At 55.1% G+C, this 17,559-nt stretch overlaps 2 protein-coding genes, 1 long non-coding RNA gene and 2 other non-coding genes across 8 annotated transcripts in view; 4 read left to right on the top strand and 1 right to left on the bottom strand.

The window, feature by feature from the left end:
- The first annotated feature begins 725 nt into the window (after positions 1-725).
- Positions 726-14,798, top strand: ATN1 (atrophin 1). Of its 3 annotated transcripts, none has more exons than XM_032254647.1 (10): positions 726-894; positions 6,618-6,800; positions 6,951-7,088; positions 7,235-7,348; positions 8,313-10,306; positions 10,549-10,771; positions 11,156-11,852; positions 13,360-13,503; positions 13,850-14,030; positions 14,222-14,798. In XM_032254647.1, exons 2-10 carry the CDS (start codon positions 6,774-6,776, stop codon positions 14,253-14,255), a joined length of 3,552 nt encoding a protein of 1,183 aa, XP_032110538.1. In that variant the 5' UTR covers positions 726-894; positions 6,618-6,773; the 3' UTR covers positions 14,256-14,798. The 3 variants fall into 3 exon arrangements, with proteins under 3 accessions (XP_032110538.1, XP_032110540.1, XP_032110539.1); XM_032254649.1 differs by having other exon boundaries at positions 8,316-10,306; XM_032254648.1 differs by lacking the exon at positions 726-894 and adding an exon at positions 1,037-1,129.
- On the bottom strand, positions 12,333-13,360 carry LOC116534317. The gene is made up of 2 exons (XR_004261663.1): positions 13,008-13,360; positions 12,333-12,421 (listed from the first exon to the last, which is right to left on the bottom strand). It is a non-coding gene; the product is annotated as an uncharacterized LOC116534317 (long non-coding RNA).
- A 534-nt stretch (positions 14,799-15,332) lies between the features above and the next one.
- CUNH12orf57 (chromosome unknown C12orf57 homolog) overlaps positions 15,333-17,559 on the top strand; it is a 3,332-nt gene continuing 1,105 nt past the window's right edge. The window contains exons 1-2 of one of the 2 annotated variants that reach the window (XM_032254651.1): positions 15,333-16,380; positions 16,658-16,747. In XM_032254651.1, coding sequence (XP_032110542.1) covers positions 16,329-16,380; positions 16,658-16,747 — 142 coding nt within the window. In that variant the 5' untranslated portion in view covers positions 15,333-16,328. Of the gene's footprint in view, positions 16,381-16,657; positions 16,835-17,559 lie in introns of both variants that reach the window. The other variant, XM_032254650.1, reaches the window with a different exon arrangement.
- On the top strand, positions 16,006-16,067 carry LOC116534352. The gene has a single exon (XR_004261676.1). It is a non-coding gene; the product is annotated as a U7 small nuclear RNA (small nuclear RNA).
- LOC116534346 lies at positions 17,306-17,412 on the top strand. The gene has a single exon (XR_004261671.1). It is a non-coding gene; the product is annotated as a U6 spliceosomal RNA (small nuclear RNA).

Genomic DNA, 17,559 nt, shown 5'->3' on the forward strand with positions numbered 1-17,559 from the left:
CCAATCCAATCCCATTATCCCCATCTCTACCCCGGGATCCCCCAAACTCCTCCCACTTCACCTCTGCCACAGACCCGGTCGCCCCAAACTTCAGCCTCCTCTCATCTGCCCTCACCACCCACAGCCCCTCCTACCTAGCCGTCTCCCGCGCCGGGCCCGCGGGCTCCCCACATTCCGCCGCGGCGAGCCCTCCCCGCGCCCCGGCCCCCTCGGCCTCGGCCTCGGCCAACTCGCGCGGCGCCTCCCCCGCTCCGGCTCCCCCTCCCCCCCTCGCGGCTTGCCTCGCGCTCCCTCCCTCGCGTCTCCCTCCTGGCCCCTCTCTCCTCCGTTCCTCCGCGCTCCCTCCTTCTCCCTCTTCCTCCCTTCTCCCATCCCCCCTCCCAGGCTCCCTCCCTCCGCCGTCCGCTTTCCTGTGCTAGCCGCCGGACGCGTCGCCCAGCCCGTCCGCAGCCCCGCGCCGGGCCGGGGCCTCGGGCCGGGCCATTTCGGAGGGACCGCGGCCTCGGGGAGGGGCTGGAGGGGGGCGAGGGGGCCGGCCGCCCGGGAAGGGGCGGGGGCCGCGGGCAAGGCGGCTGAGGCGGCCGAGGGGCCCGGGATCGCGCGGGCGCGGGCGGGCGGCGCGGCCCGGGGCATTCCGGGCGGCCGGGGGGAGGCGGCAGCCCGGGGAGGTGGGGAGCAGAGCGGGGATCCGGGTTTGCTCCGGGGACCGGGGGAGGGAAAGGGGGGATGGGGGCCGCCCTCCGGGGGTGTCGGGGCCGCCGCCGTCGTCGTCGCGGCTGCGACTAAAGCCGAGGAGAGGAGAGGGGGGCGGGGGAGCCGCCGCCGCCGCCCCCCGGAGGCGCGGGAGCCCGGAGTCCCGCTCGCAGCCCGCCAGCCGTCCGGAGCCAGCAGCAGGTAAGGTCTGCGGCCGCCTGGGCCCCGGGCCCGCGGGGCTCTGTCTCGCTCGGGCTCCGGCCTGCGGCTCCCCACCCCCACCCCTCCCGGTTCCCCCTCCCGCCGCCGCCGCCGCCTCCATTTGTTATTTTCCCAATCCCGTCCCCCCACTGCGGGCTCTGCCTGGCCCGAGGCTGGGGGCTCAGGGGGTGGGGCCCGCCGAGGAGGGACCGGGGCCAGGGCTTCGGGAGGATCGGTAAGGTGGGGAAGGCGGGAGGGTCTGGAGGAGGGCCGTGGGGCCAGAGGGTAGCCGGGACCTGCGGACCCAAAAGAGGAGGAACGTCGAGGAGCGGGTTGGCGGAGGAAAACGGGGGATGCTGTGAGTGGGGTTTGGGGCGAAGGCAGAATGGATAGGAGAGATGGCAGCGAGGTGGGGCATGAAGGCTCCAGGAAAAAGCTCCAAAGGCCCAGAACACGGGTTCCGGAGCCCGGGGTTGGGGGTGTTAGAATACACGGGAAGTGGGAAACGGGAAAGGGGTGTGGTAGGTGGAAAGAGAGGGATTGTGGCTGAGGAACCTGGGGAAACGGAGGCTTGGGCAAAGAGAGGTCCATCTTTGGGAAGAGCCGGAGGTTTTCCAGCGTGGAAGTGGGAAGGCCATGTCTTTGTGACTCAGTTTTCATTCTCCTACTCCAGGTCACCTCTGACCCTGTTTTCCCGATCAGACATAGTTACTTCTTGGAGAGGGGCACCGGGGCCCAGTAGTGTGGGTTATCCCAAAACTAACGAGAGGGAAAACAGGAACACAGAAGGGGGAGTTGGGAAGAAAGGGTTTCTGGGAGGATGGAAACGAGAGAATTGAGCAACCTTATAGGCACTCCAAGCAAGTTGCAGCCTCCACCTTCAAATTGCCTAGCATCTGTGGCCCCTTGAACTGTCATCTATGTAGGGAGGCCTTAGTTACTGCTCTGAGCTCAAAGATCTCCCTTTGTGCTTGTGCTTATTTCGACTAGGGCAGGTACCTTTAAGCTCCCCCGAGGTGCTATAGGAGGGTAGGAGTTGCTTTGGCAACTGGGAGGGGTGGCTGCCAGATGGACCACTGGAATGGTCTCTTGAGGGGCACCTTTTGCCATTGTGTTGCTATGGCAGTGATCCAGTGGGATGTCCAGTTTGTGGGGGGACGGCGGGGCGGGGAGGCTTCAGAATGTTGACTGGACCTCAGCCTGTGGCTATGTCCTTGGGACTCTGGGCTGGGTTCTGTAAGATGTTTCTGGATCTGTTGGTGAATGGGAGTTTCCCCACGGTGTGCACCCTTTCATGTCACAGTCTGTTGGAACAGGTAGATATGTTCTTTGCAGATCACAGGTGTTTCTCGGAGTCTGTCCACCTAGGCATGGTGGGAGGATGAACATGCTCCTGTTCAAATGACACCATCTTTTGGCAGTTGGCTCTGACCTCTCCCTCCCTTACATTATTTTTTGTAGAGTTGTATTTTTGCGTCTTTGCACTTTTCTTTCTTTTTCTAAAACTTGAATTCCTCTTTGAGCCTCTTCTTGAGTAACCCTTTTCCTCCTACCCTCAACTAACCTTTGGCCTTGTAGAAATGGCTGAGCTCTCAGGCCCATCCCAGGTGAGGGTGGCCCAGGGCACAGCACTGTGAAACAGCCCATGCAGGGGAAATACTATAGAACAGGAGCGAGGAGACCTGGGTCTAGACCTGACTGTGCCTCTGTCACCTTGGGCAAGTCACTTCTCTTTGAATGTTGAGGCTTCATTGTTAAGAGGAAGGGGTTATAGATGGGAGGATCTCTGAGGCCCCTCTGAAGGTCCTGGATTCTCAGAAGGCTTAGGCCAGTGCATTGTTATCTGATGGTCTGGGCTGCATTGTTATCTAGGAGTTAACTTTGGACTGTTTTGTTAGTCTGGCAGGTCCAGAATGATGATGGGGGCTGGGCCAATGATCCTGAAATTTAGCCTGTGAGCCCTTCCCAGAGAGCTTGTGACTTCACTGTATTCCTTCTGACATCCTTCCCATCTTTCTCTCTTAATTTCTTTTCCTGTTCTTACTTAGGGGCTCTTTTTCTACTTCTCATTTCCCCCCCAACCCAGTCTGGTCTTAATTATTTTCTTTTTGAAGGTAATGAAGGTGAATGTGCGTAGTGTGTGGTCAGATACAGAGTAGGTGCTCTGTAATATTAGTTACAATGATCGCCTGCTAGGAGTGTAGGCTGGTGCTAAAACATAACCAGGTCTAGAAACACACACCATCCAATCCTAACTCCTTCCCTCCTCCGCCACTCCTTATCCCCAGGATTACTTGCTCTTTTATGACTGCTTTTCTCCTTCAAAGCTACTCATTGCTAGTTTTATCAGATTTCAGGTGATTAAAAAAGAAGGGCATCCTATGATTGCTGTGTTCCACAGAGAAACACATTCCTGTGTTTCTCTGACCTTTTGGATCCCCTAGCCTAACTGACTTGGTGAACAGGTTCTGTGATGGGGAAGGGAGAGGGACACCCTTCTCTAGGAGTGCTGGCAAAGATACACCAGTCACAAATAGTCATCTTTGTTATTCTTTTTAAGATTGTTTTCCTCTTTTGCTATGGTGGGTGTTCTTTTGAATTTCTTTTTTTTGTTGTTGTTGATTGTATTTTAAAACCAGTCTACACAACAACTAAAAAATGTGGAAAAATAGCTGTAGTTGAAGAAAAAAAAAAAGGCTGGGCGTGGTGGCTGACACCTATAATCCCAGCACTTTTAGGAGGTCGAGGTGGGTGGATCATCTGAGGTCAGGAGTTCCAGACCAGCCTTGCCAACAAGGTGAAACACTGTCTCTACTAAAAATACAAAAATTGGCCAGGCGCAGTGGCTTATGCCTGTAATCCCAGCACTTTGGGAGGCGGAGGTAGGTGGGTCAGGAGATGGAGACCATCCTGGCTAATACAGTGAAACCACATCTCTCCTAAAAAATACAAAAAATTAGCCGGGTGTGGTGGCATGCACCTGTAGTCCCAGCTATTTGGGAGGCTGAGGCAGGAGAATCACTTGAGCCTGGGAGCCAGAGGCTGTAGTGAGCTGAGATCATGCCACTGCACTCCAGCCTGGGAGACAGAGCAAAACTCCATCTCAATTAAAAACAAAAAAAAACAAAAAAAACAAAAATTAGCTGGGCATGGTGGTACGTGCCTGTAATCCTAGCTACTTGGGAGGCTGAGGCAGGAGAATCACTTGAACCTGGGAGGCAGAGGTTACAGTGAACTGCCTGGGCAACAAGAGTAAGAAACTCTGTCTCAAAAAAAAAAACAGCCAAAAAACTAGTTGGCCGGGTATGGTGGCTCACGCCTGTAATCCCAGCACTTTGGGAGGCTGAGGCTGGCAGATCATCTGAGGTCAGGAGTTTGAGACCAGCCTAGCCAACATGGTGAAACGCTGTTTCTACTAAAAATACAAAAACTGCCGGGCGCGTGGCTCAAGCCTGTAATCCCAGCACTTTGGGAGGCCGAGGCGGGTGGATCACGAGGTCAAGAGATCGAGACCATCCTGGTCAACATGGTGAAACCCCGTCTCTACTAAAAATACAAAAAATTAGCTGGGCATGGTGGCGTGTGCCTGTAATCCCAGCTACTCAGGAGGCTGAGGCAGGAGAATTGCCTGAACCCAGGAGGCGGAGGTTGCGGTGATCCGAGATCGTGCCATTGCACTCCAGCCTGGGTAACATGAGTGAAACTCCGTCTAAAAAAAAAAAAAAAAAAATACAAAAACTTAGCTGGGGGCGGTGGTGTATAACTGTAATCCCAGTAACTCAGGAGGCTGAGGCAGGAGAATCGCTTGAACCGGGAGGTGGAGATTGCAGTGAACCGAGATCGAACTCCGGCCTGGGCAACAAGAGTGAAACTCTTGCCTGAAAAAAAAAAAAAAAAGACCAGTCTTTTGGGTAGAACATCAGTTGAAAGTTCAGAAGACATGCTCTGTCCCAGCAATTTTGTGATTCTAAGTAAATTGTGAAGTTTCTGGAAAGATTAGACTCACCCCTTACTGCCTGCATCAGTATGGTTTCCGTGGAGGTGAGTGAGAATTACTGTGTTCCTTGGGAAGAATATACTATATAATATGGACGTGCTGTTTACCTAGCAGGCCTCCAACTCAGAATAGAATAGATGGGTAAGCTTAGCCTGTTCCCACTGGAGCTGGCAGCACTTAATTCAGGAAGAAAGACCTACTGAAGTTAATGGGTTTAAAGGTCATTCACAAGAAGAGCACACGCATGTGCATACATGACATCAGCGGAAAGGAAGAAAACAGTAAAAAAACTATTTTTGCTCTCAAAAGATCTTAGAGTCAGTGATTTGGAGGGAGTTGACAAACGTGCAAATGAAAACAGCTGGCTATAGGGATATGGATAAAGAGATACCTGCCTACCTACTGATAAATATGGATGGATTGGCTGTGAGGAGCTGTGTGACCCTGTCTAAACCAAGTAGGAGGATAGACTTCAGAATTGGTAAATCTGTATCGTGTGCTCATGGATATTTTGAGTCTTTAATCGTTCCTGTGAAAGCCCTGACTTTTCCTCTAGCCTTAGGGATCTCAAGTACTAGAAAATGGGTCCTTTATGAGGCTCTAAAAAATGAAATTCTACAATTTGGGGCTACCTAGGTTTAGTCTTGGGATTGGTAAGGCTGTATTCCTTTGTATTATAGAATGGGACATTCTTCTTCTACCTACTCTGATGTGAGAAAAGATTCTTTTCATATCCCTGTGACTGATCCAGGCCCTCTGAGAATTCTCCCTACCAACTTCTGAGGAGAATATAGCAAAGTGTAGAAGAAAGAGCATGGGCTTTGAAGTCAGACATGGGTTTGATTCTCGTTGTCACTGGTTCCTCACTGTGTGAGGTTGGGCTGGTCACAATCACAATCTTTGAGCCTCAGTTCCCTCATTTATAAAATGAGGGTAATAATGTTTACCTTTCAGGGTTGGTTGTAAATATTAAATGAAATCATGTATGTGAAGGGCTCGATATAAAGTACTCAATAAATTAATACTTCAATGTCTTTTTTTTGTTTGAGACGGAGTCTCACTGTTTCCCAGACTGGAGTGCAATGGCATGATCTTGGCTCACTGCAACCTCTGTCTTCCAGGTTCAAGTGATTTGCTTGCCTCAGCCTCCTAAGTAGCTGGGATTAGAGGCGCACGGCACCATGCCTGGATGGGTTTCACCATGTTTGCCTGGATGGGTTTCACCATGTTTGCCTGGCTGGTCTTGAATTTCCGACCTCAAGTGATCTGGCCACCTCGGCCTCCCAAAGTGCTGGGATTACAGGCATGGGCCACTGTGCTTGGCTCCATTTCTTTATGTTCCTGGTAGCTGGGATTATAGGCATAAGCCACCATGCCCAGCTAATTTTTATATTTTTGTAAGGTTCCGTGGAATGTGTATGTTCACAAATAACCTTTAGGGATCATGAAAGGTAAAACAGTGTGATCTCCTGGATTGGGGCTTGTAGGTACATCTGAATTGTCTGCCCTTTACAGAGATGAAAGAGATTATACTTTGAGCAGAATCTCCCTCCCTCTTAGGTAGCTAAGGTAGCCCATGGGGCAAGCCAGCAATGTCTTGTGGTATCTGTACCTCTTGGCCTAAAGGCTTAGGGCTGGGCCACTTGCTCAGTTCTCTGACAAGCACAGTAGTATTCCCTTGTGACTGTTCTCCCAGTTGGAGACTGTGATGGTTTCCTTCTAACAGGTTTCAGTGAAGACGGATCCTGTTCCAGGTGCCTACATTGGAAACTTGGAGATCCTGCTTCCCAGACCACAGCTGTGGGGAACTTGGGGCAGAGCAGAGAAGTTTCTGTATTCAGCTGCCCAGGCAGAGGAGAATGGGGTCTCCACAGCCTGAAGAATGAAGACACGACAGAATAAAGACTCGGTGAGTAAGAGCTAAAATGAGAGACGTGAAAGATGAGGGGCGGGGCAGGCAAGCTAGTAGGAAGGGTCTAGAGAAGAACAAATAATGTGCACCATACAGTTAGGTGCAATGTAAAGAACAGTGTTACCTGCCTCCTTCTTCCTCCCACAGATGTCAATGAGGAGTGGACGGAAGAAAGAGGCCCCTGGGCCCCGGGAAGAACTGAGATCGAGGGGCCGGGCCTCCCCAGGAGGGGTCAGCACGTCCAGCAGTGATGGCAAAGCTGAGAAGTCCAGGCAGACAGCCAAGGTATTCTGTCCTCAGATCTTCCCACAGGATGCCCAGGCACTGGGGCTAAGGGTGTGTGTGCTGTAGGGGGAAACTTCCTGTTTGGCAGAGGGTAACAGTGGAGCTTGGGAGGTAGAGAAGAGACAGGAATTTTCTCTTTCTGACAGAAGGCCCGAGTAGAGGAAGCCTCCACCCCAAAGGTCAACAAGCAGGGCCGGAGTGAGGAGATCTCAGAGAGTGAAAGTGAGGAGACCAGCGCACCAAAAAAGACCAAAACTGAGGTGGGACACTCTTGCAGCCATTTGCACTCATCTTGTGACCGTTCTGTTCTGAGACCTCCTTATGTTCACTGTTCCTACCTTGATCTCTCCTGGGATATAAGAAAGGCCAGATCCTAGTGCTTATTAGAGCAGTTCTATCTATAATATGCCAGACAGATCCTTAGAGCTTTGACAGACCACCAGATGACCAGGCAGGGCCAAAGGGGACCAGAAGAGTTGGGGGATTCTAGCCTCTGGGTGAGAAGTCTCAGTGGGAGGAACAAATAAATCTTAAGGAAAATGCAGAAGTGATCTTTCTTTTTTGTTGTTTTTTTGGTTTTTGTTTTTGAGACAGAGTTTTGCTCTGTTGCCCAGGGTGGAGTACAGTGGCACGATCTGCAACCTCTACCTCCCCGGTTCAAGCAATTGTTGTGCCTCAGCCTCCTGAGTAGCTGGGATTATAGGCATAAGCCACCATGCCCAGCTAATTTTTGTATTTTTAGTAGATACAGGTTTTGCCATGTTGGCCAGGCTGGTGTGGAACTCATGGCCTCAAGTGATCTGCCTGCCTCGGCCTCCCAAAGTACTGGGATTACAGGTGTGAACCTCTGCCTGACCAGAAGTGGTCTTTCTAAGAACCAACGGCTCAGAGGATGGAGGATGTTTGGTTAAAGAGGTGGTTATGAGAGAGTGGAAGAGGGATTTGGAGTCCGATGTGGGTAGAGACAAGGTGCTTGAGATGGACCCTTGAGGAAGGAATAGGGTTTTACCGGAAGGAAACAAGACTGACTGCTAGGGAGCAGTCAAAAATGTGGGGAAAGTGGGAAATCCCCAGGTGGCAAGAGGTGGGCTTGAGCAAGAGTACTTACCACATCATAGTACAACAGTGTGCTGTGAGGGGAAGTGATTTTATGCAAGAAAGGCCCCAAATCTCAGGGATGCAGGAAAGGGAAAGAGAAAAAAATGAGCCCCCGCTTTTCTGCAGCAGGACCTCCCTCGGCCACAGTCTCCCTCTGATCTGGATAGCTTGGATGGGCGGAGCCTCAATGATGATGGCAGCAGCGACCCTAGGGATATTGACCAGGACAACCGAAGCACGTCCCCCAGCATCTACAGCCCTGGAAGTGTGGAGAATGACTCCGACTCATCTTCTGGCCTGTCCCAGGGCCCAGCCCGCCCCTACCACCCACCTCCACTCTTTCCTCCTTCCCCTCCACCACCAGACAGCAACCCTCGACAGCCAGAGGCTGGCTTTGAACCCCATCCTTCTGTGACACCCACTGGATATCATGCTCCCATGGAGCCCCCCACATCTCGAATGTTCCAGGCTCCTCCTGGGGCCCCTCCCCCTCACCCACAGCTCTATCCTGGGGGCACTGGTGGAGGAGTTTTGTCTGGACCCCCAATGGGTCCCAAGGGGGGCGGGACTGCCTCATCAGTGGGTGGCCCTAATGGGGGTAAGCAGCACCCCCCACCCACTACTCCCATTTCAGTATCAAGCTCTGGGGCTAGTGGTGCTCCCCCAACAAAGCCACCTAACGCTCCAGTGGGTGGTGGGAACCTGCCTTCTGCTCCACCACCAGCCAACTTCCCCCATGTGACACCAAACCTGCCTCCCCCACCTGCCCTGAGACCCCTCAACAATGCGTCAGCCTCTCCCCCTGGCCTGGGAGCCCAACCACTACCTGGGCATCTGCCCTCTCCCCATGCCATGGGGCAGGGTATGGGTGGACTTCCTCCTGGCCCAGAGAAGGGCCCAACTCTGGCTCCTTCACCCCACTCTCTGCCCCCTGCTTCCTCTTCTTCTGCCCCAGCACCCCCTATGAGGTTTCCTTATTCGTCCTCTAGCAGTAGCTCTGCGGCAGCCTCCTCTTCCAGTTCTTCCTCCTCTTCCTCTGCCTCCCCATACCCAGCTTCCCAGGCATTGCCCAGTTACCCCCACTCTTTCCCTCCCCCAACAAGCCTCTCTGTCTCCAATCAGCCCCCCAAGTATACTCAGCCTTCTCTCCCATCCCAGGCTGTGTGGAGCCAGGGTCCCCCACCCCCTCCTCCCTATGGCCGTCTCTTAGCCAACAGCAGTGCCCATCCAGGCCCCTTCCCTCCCTCTACTGGGGCCCAGTCCACTGCCCACCCACCAGCCTCAACACATCACCATCACCACCAGCAGCAACAGCAGCAGCAACAGCAGCAGCATCACGGAAACTCTGCGCCCCCTCCACCTGGAGCATTTCCCCACCCCCTGGAGGGCAGTAGCTCCCATCACACACACGCTTATGCCATGTCTCCCTCCCTGGGGTCTCTGAGGCCCTACCCACCAGGGCCAGCACACCTGCCCCCACCTCACAGCCAGGTGTCCTACAGCCAAGCAGGCCCCAATGGCCCTCCAGTCTCTTCCTCTTCCAACTCTTCCTCTTCCACTTCTCAAGGGTCCTACCCATGTTCACACCCCTCCCCTTCCCAGGGCCCTCAGGGGGCGCCCTACCCCTTCCCACCGGTGCCTACGGTCACCACCTCTTCGGCTACCCTTTCCACGGTCATTGCCACCGTGGCTTCCTCGCCAGCAGGCTACAAAACAGCCTCCCCACCCGGGCCCCCACCGTACGGAAAGAGAGCCCCATCCCCGGGGACCTACAAGACAACCACCCCACCCGGATACAAGCCTGGGTCGCCTCCCTCCTTCCGAACGGGGACCCCGCCGGGCTATAGAGGCACCTCGCCACCTGCAGGCCCAGGGACCTTCAAGCCAGGCTCGCCCACCGTGGGACCTGGGTCCCTGCCACCTGCGGGCCCCTCAGGCGTGCCGTCTTTGCCACCACCACCTGCGGCCCCTGCCTCAGGGCCGCCCCTGAGCGCCACACAGATCAAACAGGAGCCGGCTGAAGAGTATGAGACCCCCGAGAGCCCGGTGCCCCCAGCCCGCAGCCCCTCGCCCCCTCCCAAGGTGGTAGATGTGCCCAGCCATGCTAGTCAGTCTGCCAGGTAAGCGGCCAGCTGGGGCGGAGGTGGGCCTGGAAGGGGGACGACAATGCAGTGAGGGAGTAGCGGGGAGGGGCCTTGCGCTGGTGTTGTGTTTTAGAAAACGCGGCCCGTGAGGCGGGCGACAGCTCAGTCTGCTGGGGTGGTTTTGAGGCGGGGGCTGCAAGCACTGGCGGGGGCTGGGGTGCCGCGGGCTCAACGGGGCATCGCACCGGCTGAGCGCGCGCTGCTTCCACGCCCGGCAGGTTCAACAAACACCTGGATCGCGGCTTCAACTCGTGCGCGCGCAGCGACCTGTACTTCGTGCCGCTAGAGGGCTCCAAGCTGGCCAAGAAACGGGCAGACCTGGTGGAGAAGGTGCGGCGTGAGGCCGAGCAGCGCGCGCGCGAAGAAAAGGAGCGCGAGCGCGAGCGGGAACGCGAGAAGGAGCGCGAGCGCGAGAAGGAGCGCGAGCTCGAACGCAGCGTGGTGAGTACGTCACGGCCTGCGCCAGCGCCGCCTTTCCCTCTGCGCTGCGCTGCGCAGCGGGGCTGAGGCTGGGTGGGTGGCGAGTTGTATCGCCACCTGTCGGAGGGGAGGTACCACTGTAGCCTTGGCAATGGAGCCTAAAGGGATTTCAGCGAGAGCACTCCACATTCCTGGGTTGGGGGGAGGCATGCACAGATGGGACTACCTGTGGGTCCCAAGAAGAGCAAATGTCCGGGAGGAGGGTCGCAGTTAAGTTCCAGGTAGGCAGAGTTTTAGTGAGGTGAGGGATTTTGGCATTCAGCTGTCAGACAAATGGGCAGCTTGAAACCAGCCACTTCTTTACATAACTGCCGCTTTGATTCCACTTTTCCCTGTACCCCGCAGAAATTGGCTCAGGAGGGCCGTGCTCCGGTGGAATGCCCATCTCTGGGCCCAGTGCCCCATCGCCCTCCATTTGAACCGGGCAGTGCAGTGGCTACAGTGCCCCCCTACCTGGGTCCGGACACTCCAGCCCTGCGCACTCTCAGTGAATATGCCCGGCCTCATGTCATGTCTCCTGGCAATCGCAACCATCCATTCTACGTGCCCCTAGGGGCAGTGGACCCGGGCCTACTGGGTTACAACGTCCCGGCCCTGTACAGCAGTGATCCAGCTGCCCGGGAGAGGGAACGGGAAGCCCGTGAACGAGACCTCCGTGACCGTCTCAAGCCTGGCTTCGAGGTGAAGCCTAGTGAGCTGGAACCCCTACACGGGGTCCCTGGGCCAGGCTTGGATCCCTTTCCCCGACATGGGGGCCTAGCTCTGCAGCCTGGCCCACCCGGCCTGCACCCTTTCCCTTTTCATCCGAGCCTGGGGCCCCTGGAGCGAGAACGTCTAGCTCTGGCAGCTGGGCCAGCCCTGCGGCCTGACATGTCCTATGCTGAGCGGCTGGCAGCTGAGAGGCAGCATGCAGAAAGGGTGGCGGCCCTGGGCAATGACCCACTGGCCCGACTGCAGATGCTCAATGTGACTCCCCATCACCACCAGCACTCCCACATCCACTCGCACCTGCACCTGCACCAGCAAGATGCTATCCATGCAGGTGAGACCCCTCTTTCCTTGCCCTCCCCTGTGGGGCCACCTTCCCTGCTGTCATGACTGGGCTCTTCTGTTCTTCTGGCCAAGACCTCCCTCCCCTAGCCTGGCATGAATCTTTCCTGAGATTGCTGCCCTGATATTTGCCTTCCTGACATTCTCTCGGCCTTCTCTCCTGGTGGCATCCCTAGCCACAGAGCCTGTATTCCCCATGCCCCAGTCTTCTCCGTAGTCTAGTATCCTACCTGTGACAGGCCCAGGTGGGAGCCTCTGAAGGACACACCTTTCTATCCTCACAGCCCCATTACCGCAAGCCCTCACAAACCTATTATTTTTTTTGAGACATGATCTCACTCTGTCACCCAGGCTGGAGTGCAATGGCACAATCACGGCTCACTGCAGCCTCGACTTGCAAGCATAAGTGATCCTCCTACCTCAGCCTCTGGAGTAGCTGGGACCACAGGCGTGTGCCACCAAGCCTGGCTGGCTTTTGTATTTTTGGTAGAGATGGGGTTTCGCCATCTTGGCCAGGCTGGTCTCAAATTCTTGAGCTCAAAGCGATCTACCCACATCAGTCTCACAAAGTCCTGGGATTACAGATGTGAGCCACCACGCCAGACCCACAAACCTATTTTCTCATTTCTCTGGATTCAATTTTTTTTTTTTTTTTTTTTTTGCCATTCTCTCCTTTCCTCCCAGTGGGAGGTCTTTCATGTTCTTCTCTGTCTCTAGGTCTGTAACTTTCTGGAAAGGGCCCTGTAGCTTTGGGTTTGGGTGTCATTGGTGATAATGAGCTTTACTTACTGTCTTTTCACCGTATTTCTTATAGTCGGTTGTCACCCTAGCCTTACAGTCATATTTATTCCAGGCCCCTTGTGTGCTTTCTCCTCTTAATCTCTCTCTTCCTTTTTTTTTTTAAATTTGAGATGGAGTCTCACTCTGTTGCCCAGGCTAGAGTGCAGTGGGATGATCTTACTCACTGCAGCTTCCACCTCCCAGGTTCAAGCGATTCTTTTGCTTCAGCCTCTTGAGGATCTGGGATTACAGGCGTGTGCCACCACACCTGGCTAATTTTTTTTATATTTTTAGTAGAGACGGGGTTTCAACATGTTGGCCAGGCTGGTCTCAAACTCCTGACCTCAGGTGATCCACCTGCCTCAACCTCCCAAAGTGCTGGGATTACAGGCCTGAGCCACTGCACCTGGCTTCTTCCTGTCTTATTTCCTAAAATTCTATTTTCCACCTCCTTTAAGCAGTCTGTCTCTTCCTCTCTCTCCCCTCAGACCCTTCTGGTGGCTGTAATCTCCTGTCCTCTGTTATCCATATGTCCTTACTCCAGTAGGGCTCAGCCTGTCCTACCCCCAGGCCTCTAGTTCTTCCACTCTGCCCTTGTTCCACTTTGGAGCTCCTTGTGTTTGTCCGTCTCACTTCCCAGGCTTGGATCCCTTCACCCAAATGCGTGGTTTTCCCTAAACCTGCCTTCTGGTGACACCTTCCTCTTCTCTGCCCTCCAGCCTCTGCCTCGGTGCACCCTCTCATTGACCCCCTGGCCTCAGGGTCTCACCTTACCCGGATCCCCTATCCAGCTGGGACCCTCCCTAACCCCCTTCTTCCTCACCCTCTGCACGAGAACGAAGTTCTTCGTCACCAGCTTTTTGGTAAGGATGGAGGTTGGGGTAGGGAAGCTCTAATGAGAAAAGGATAGAAAGGAGGTCTTTGGGTGGGGGGATGGGCCTAGTTGGGCTTGGGGTGGGATGAGGAGGTGCCTAGAGGAGCTGGGCATGAGACTAGGAAAGCTGAAGCTCTGCCCAAGAGAAGCACATTTTAGTGTCAGGCTAAGAGGTTCGAATCCCAGTTCCACCCTGCCACTGGCAACTTACAGAACTCGTGTTACCTAACTTTTTAGTTCATTACCTTTGTATGTAAAGGGCCTGGCTATCCCCTGGTCCAGAGCAGGTATTTGGTATCCATTGGTCATGTGCCCCTTACCCTTCCTGCTTACAGCTGCCCCTTACCGGGACCTGCCGGCCTCCCTTTCTGCCCCGATGTCAGCAGCTCATCAGCTGCAGGCCATGCACGCACAGTCAGCTGAGCTGCAGCGCTTGGCGCTGGAACAGCAGCAGTGGCTGCACGCCCATCACCCGCTGCACAGTGTGCCGCTGCCTGCCCAGGAGGACTACTACAGGTACTCCAGGGTGCCCCAGCCCAGGGGACAGGAGCTCAGTGAGCCTGGGAGGGGCTGTGGCATGGTGCAGCTGGGCACTGTGCTCCTGGGGGAGGGAACCCCTCCTCTCCCAACCCCTTGGGTAAGAGGGGGCAAGGTCAGGGTTGGTCTCAAGTCTCTTACCTCTCTGCTATGCACCGCCCCTTCCCTAGTCACCTGAAGAAGGAAAGCGACAAGCCACTGTAGAAGCTGCGATCAAGAGAGCACCATGGCTCCTACATTGGACCTTGGAGCACCTCCCACCCTCCCCCCACCCCGCCCTTGGCCTGCCACCGAGAGCCAAGAGGGTGCTGCTCAGTTGCTGGACAGAGGGAGGGAGGGACGGACAGACAGACAGAAGGCCAAGGCCAGGCCCGGTGTGGTGGGTGTGGTGTGCAGAGGTGGGGAGGTGGTGAAGGTGGGGACAGAAAGTGCACAGAATCTTGGACCAGGTCTCTCTTCCTTGTCCCCCCTGCTTTTCTCCTCCCCCATGCCCAACCCCCGTGGCCGCCGCCCCTTCCCCGCCCCGTTGGTGTGATGATTTCATCTGTTAGATGTGGCTGTTTTGCGTAGCATCGTGTGCCACCCGTGCCCCTCCCCAGTCCCTGTGTGCGCGCCCCCTCTGCAATGTATGCCCCTTGCCCTTTCCCCACATTAATAATTTATATATATAAATATCTATATGACGCTCTTAAAAAAACATCCCAACCAAAACCAACCAAACAAAATATCCTCACAACTCCCCAGGAAGATGGCTGTGACTGGTTCTTTGCGGGACGTGGGGGTGAGGCTGGAATTCAGTGCAGCGGTTCCTAAAGAGAACTGTGTAGCCAGGATCTGGCAGGGAATTGGGAAGGGACCAGACCTCCTTAGGGAACTTGGTGTGGGGGCCGGAAAGAATTGGAGAGGGGATCCTTGAAGAGCCCAGAGCCTTGACTCAGCTGGAAGTGGTACGCCACGGGTGCTCGTGCTGCCTCCTGCCCCAAGGCTGGGAAGTCCAGATACTGGAGGCCTTATCCGGGACTCTGGCTCATGCCTGTAATCCCAGCACGCTGGGAGGCCGAGGCGGGTGGATTGCTTGAGCCCAGGAGTTGGAAAACAGTTTGGGCAACATAGAGAAACCCCATCTTAAAAAAAACAAGTCCGCCAGGCGTTGTGGCGCACACGTGGTCCCAGCTACTGGGGAGGCTGAGGTGGGAGCATCACCTGCGGGTCGGGGCTGCAGTGACTCATGATCGCGCCACTGTACTCCAGCCTGGGCGACAGAGCAAGGCCCTATCTCAAAACAAAAGAAACCCCAACCAGCCAAACCCTGGAGGCCGGAGACAGGCCCACCTCTGACGTGGTCAGGTGTAGGAATCTATTCAGACGTTCCCGTTACGGGTCTTACTGCTAGGAGCCACCGGACTCCTCTGGAACAAAGGCTTGAGTCCTGAATCCTTTCCGTGGAATGCTTTACGAAACGGCTGTGAAGCGGGGGTGGGGTGGCTGGTTTTAATAGGTCCAGGCGATTAGTCCCTGGCAGCCTTAACCACCCTACAGTTTGAGAGGGGAGTGGGTGATAATCTCAAAAGCCTGGAAGGAAAGGGAAATCAGGCCGGGCGTTACACTCCGTCGCCCATCAGTAGGCAAGGCCATTTTGGGAAAGCGCGAGAACGCCTTCTGCTCTGGGCTTTTACAGCCGAATCCAGCTCTCAGGCTTTAACAACGAAGGGGCTGTGACTGCCTCTTTTCTCAACCAATCAGCATCGACTTCATTTGCATAGGCGGATAGCGAATGTTCGGGAATCTAGAATGATTTAAGTAAGTTCCTTAAAATATTACTTTTTCCTACTGAAAGTTACAACATGCATCGTCGTTTATACAGTAACAGGAACAAGAAAAGCGGCACCTGAGCTCACCCTCACCGTTCGTGGAGTTCATGCACAGCCCACCTTCTCTCCAGGCGCATGCCTAGCAGTGTTACAGCTCTTTTAGAATTTGTCTAGCAGGCTTTCCGGTTTTCGCCGGAAAGCCCCTTTCACGCGGGTCGTTCTTAACAATAGAGAGTGTTGTGTGGGCGGAATTGCCACTGTGTTTCTATCTGTAGTGCGTGGTCTTCCCGGCCCAAAAGCTGCTTGTAATTTTTGAGTGCGGAGGTTCGGGCCGCCTTGAGGCTTCCGGCTGCGCCTGATGCTGCTTCCTTTCCGCTCTCACTCGCCTTGGGGACTGTGCTAGGACGTGGCTCCTTCTTCCTGAGCCTTCCATTACTTCCGCTGCGCTTGCAGCTTCTGCCGCCCTATGGCGTCCGCCTCGGCCCCGCCTGCGGCTCTGAGCGCTGAGCAGGCGAAGGGTGAGGAACAGCCTAGTGAAGGCGTGGGCTCCCGGTCCCGGGAGGAAGCCGGGGGGAGGATGTGGGGCGACAAACCTGGCCGTGTTCGCCGGGGAAACGGGGTAGGGGATGCCGGGTACCGTCCCTCTCTTCTAAGCGGGGCACTTGCCCCCAACTCGGGATCTTACTGGGTTACCTACAGCCTCAATCCACTAATTCCCTGCGTTCTCCGCTGGGCCCGCTGCCCGTGCTCCCATGCATACCCGGGACGCCTCCCTGGGATGCTTCTGGCGCGCAGTGGTCCTGGCGGAGGTGATCCAGGCGTTCTCCGCCCCGGAGAATGCAGTGCGTATGGACGAGGCTCGGGATAACGCATGCAACGACATGGGTAAGATGCTGCAATTCGTGCTGCCAGTGGCCACGCAGATCCAGCAGGAGGTTATCAAAGCCTATGGCTTCAGCTGCGACGGGGAAGGTGGGTCAGACGCCGGCAGGCGGTAGGTTGGGTCGGGAGAGGGCGCCGGATCTCTGGACCCCTGAGCGGTTGTCCCCTTTCTCGCCGCACGGCGGCAGCCACAATCTGACTAACCGTGTTGGCATTCAGAGCCCGGGCTGTACCCTGAGCTTGTGCCTTCGAGTTGCATTTTGTACAGTAGAAGTTCCGTATCCCTTATCCGAAATGCTGGGGACCAGAAGGGTTTCGGGTTTTTTCAGATTTCTAGTATTTACATATACGTGAGCTGTCTTGGGAGATGGGACCCAAGTCTGGACACGAAATTGTTTTGTTTCATGTACACACACCTTAAGCACATAGCCTGTAGGTAATTTTATGTAATAGTCTGAATAGTGGCTCACGCCTGTAATCCCAGCACTTTGGGAGGCCGAGGTGGGCGGATCACCTGAGGTCGGGAGTTCAAGACCGTCTCTACTAAAATTACGGTCTTGGGTGCTCGCTTTGGCAGCATATATACTAAAATTGGAACGATACAGAGAAGATTAGCATGACCCCTGCGCAAGGATGACACGGAAATTCGTGAAGCGTTCCATATTAAAAAAAAAAAATTAAGGTCTTGGAGAAACCCCGTCTCTACTAAAAATGCATATATTAGCAGGCTATGGTGGCACATGCCTGTAACCCCAGCTACTCGGGGGCCTAAGGCAGGAGAATCGCTTGAATCCGGGAGGCAGAGGTTGCAGTGA

The sequence above is a fragment of the Sapajus apella genome, unplaced genomic scaffold, assembly GCF_009761245.1.
Source record: "Sapajus apella isolate SASKATOON/1434 unplaced genomic scaffold, GSC_monkey_1.0 scaffold86, whole genome shotgun sequence".
NCBI classification, from domain to species: Eukaryota; Metazoa; Chordata; class Mammalia; order Primates; family Cebidae; genus Sapajus; species Sapajus apella.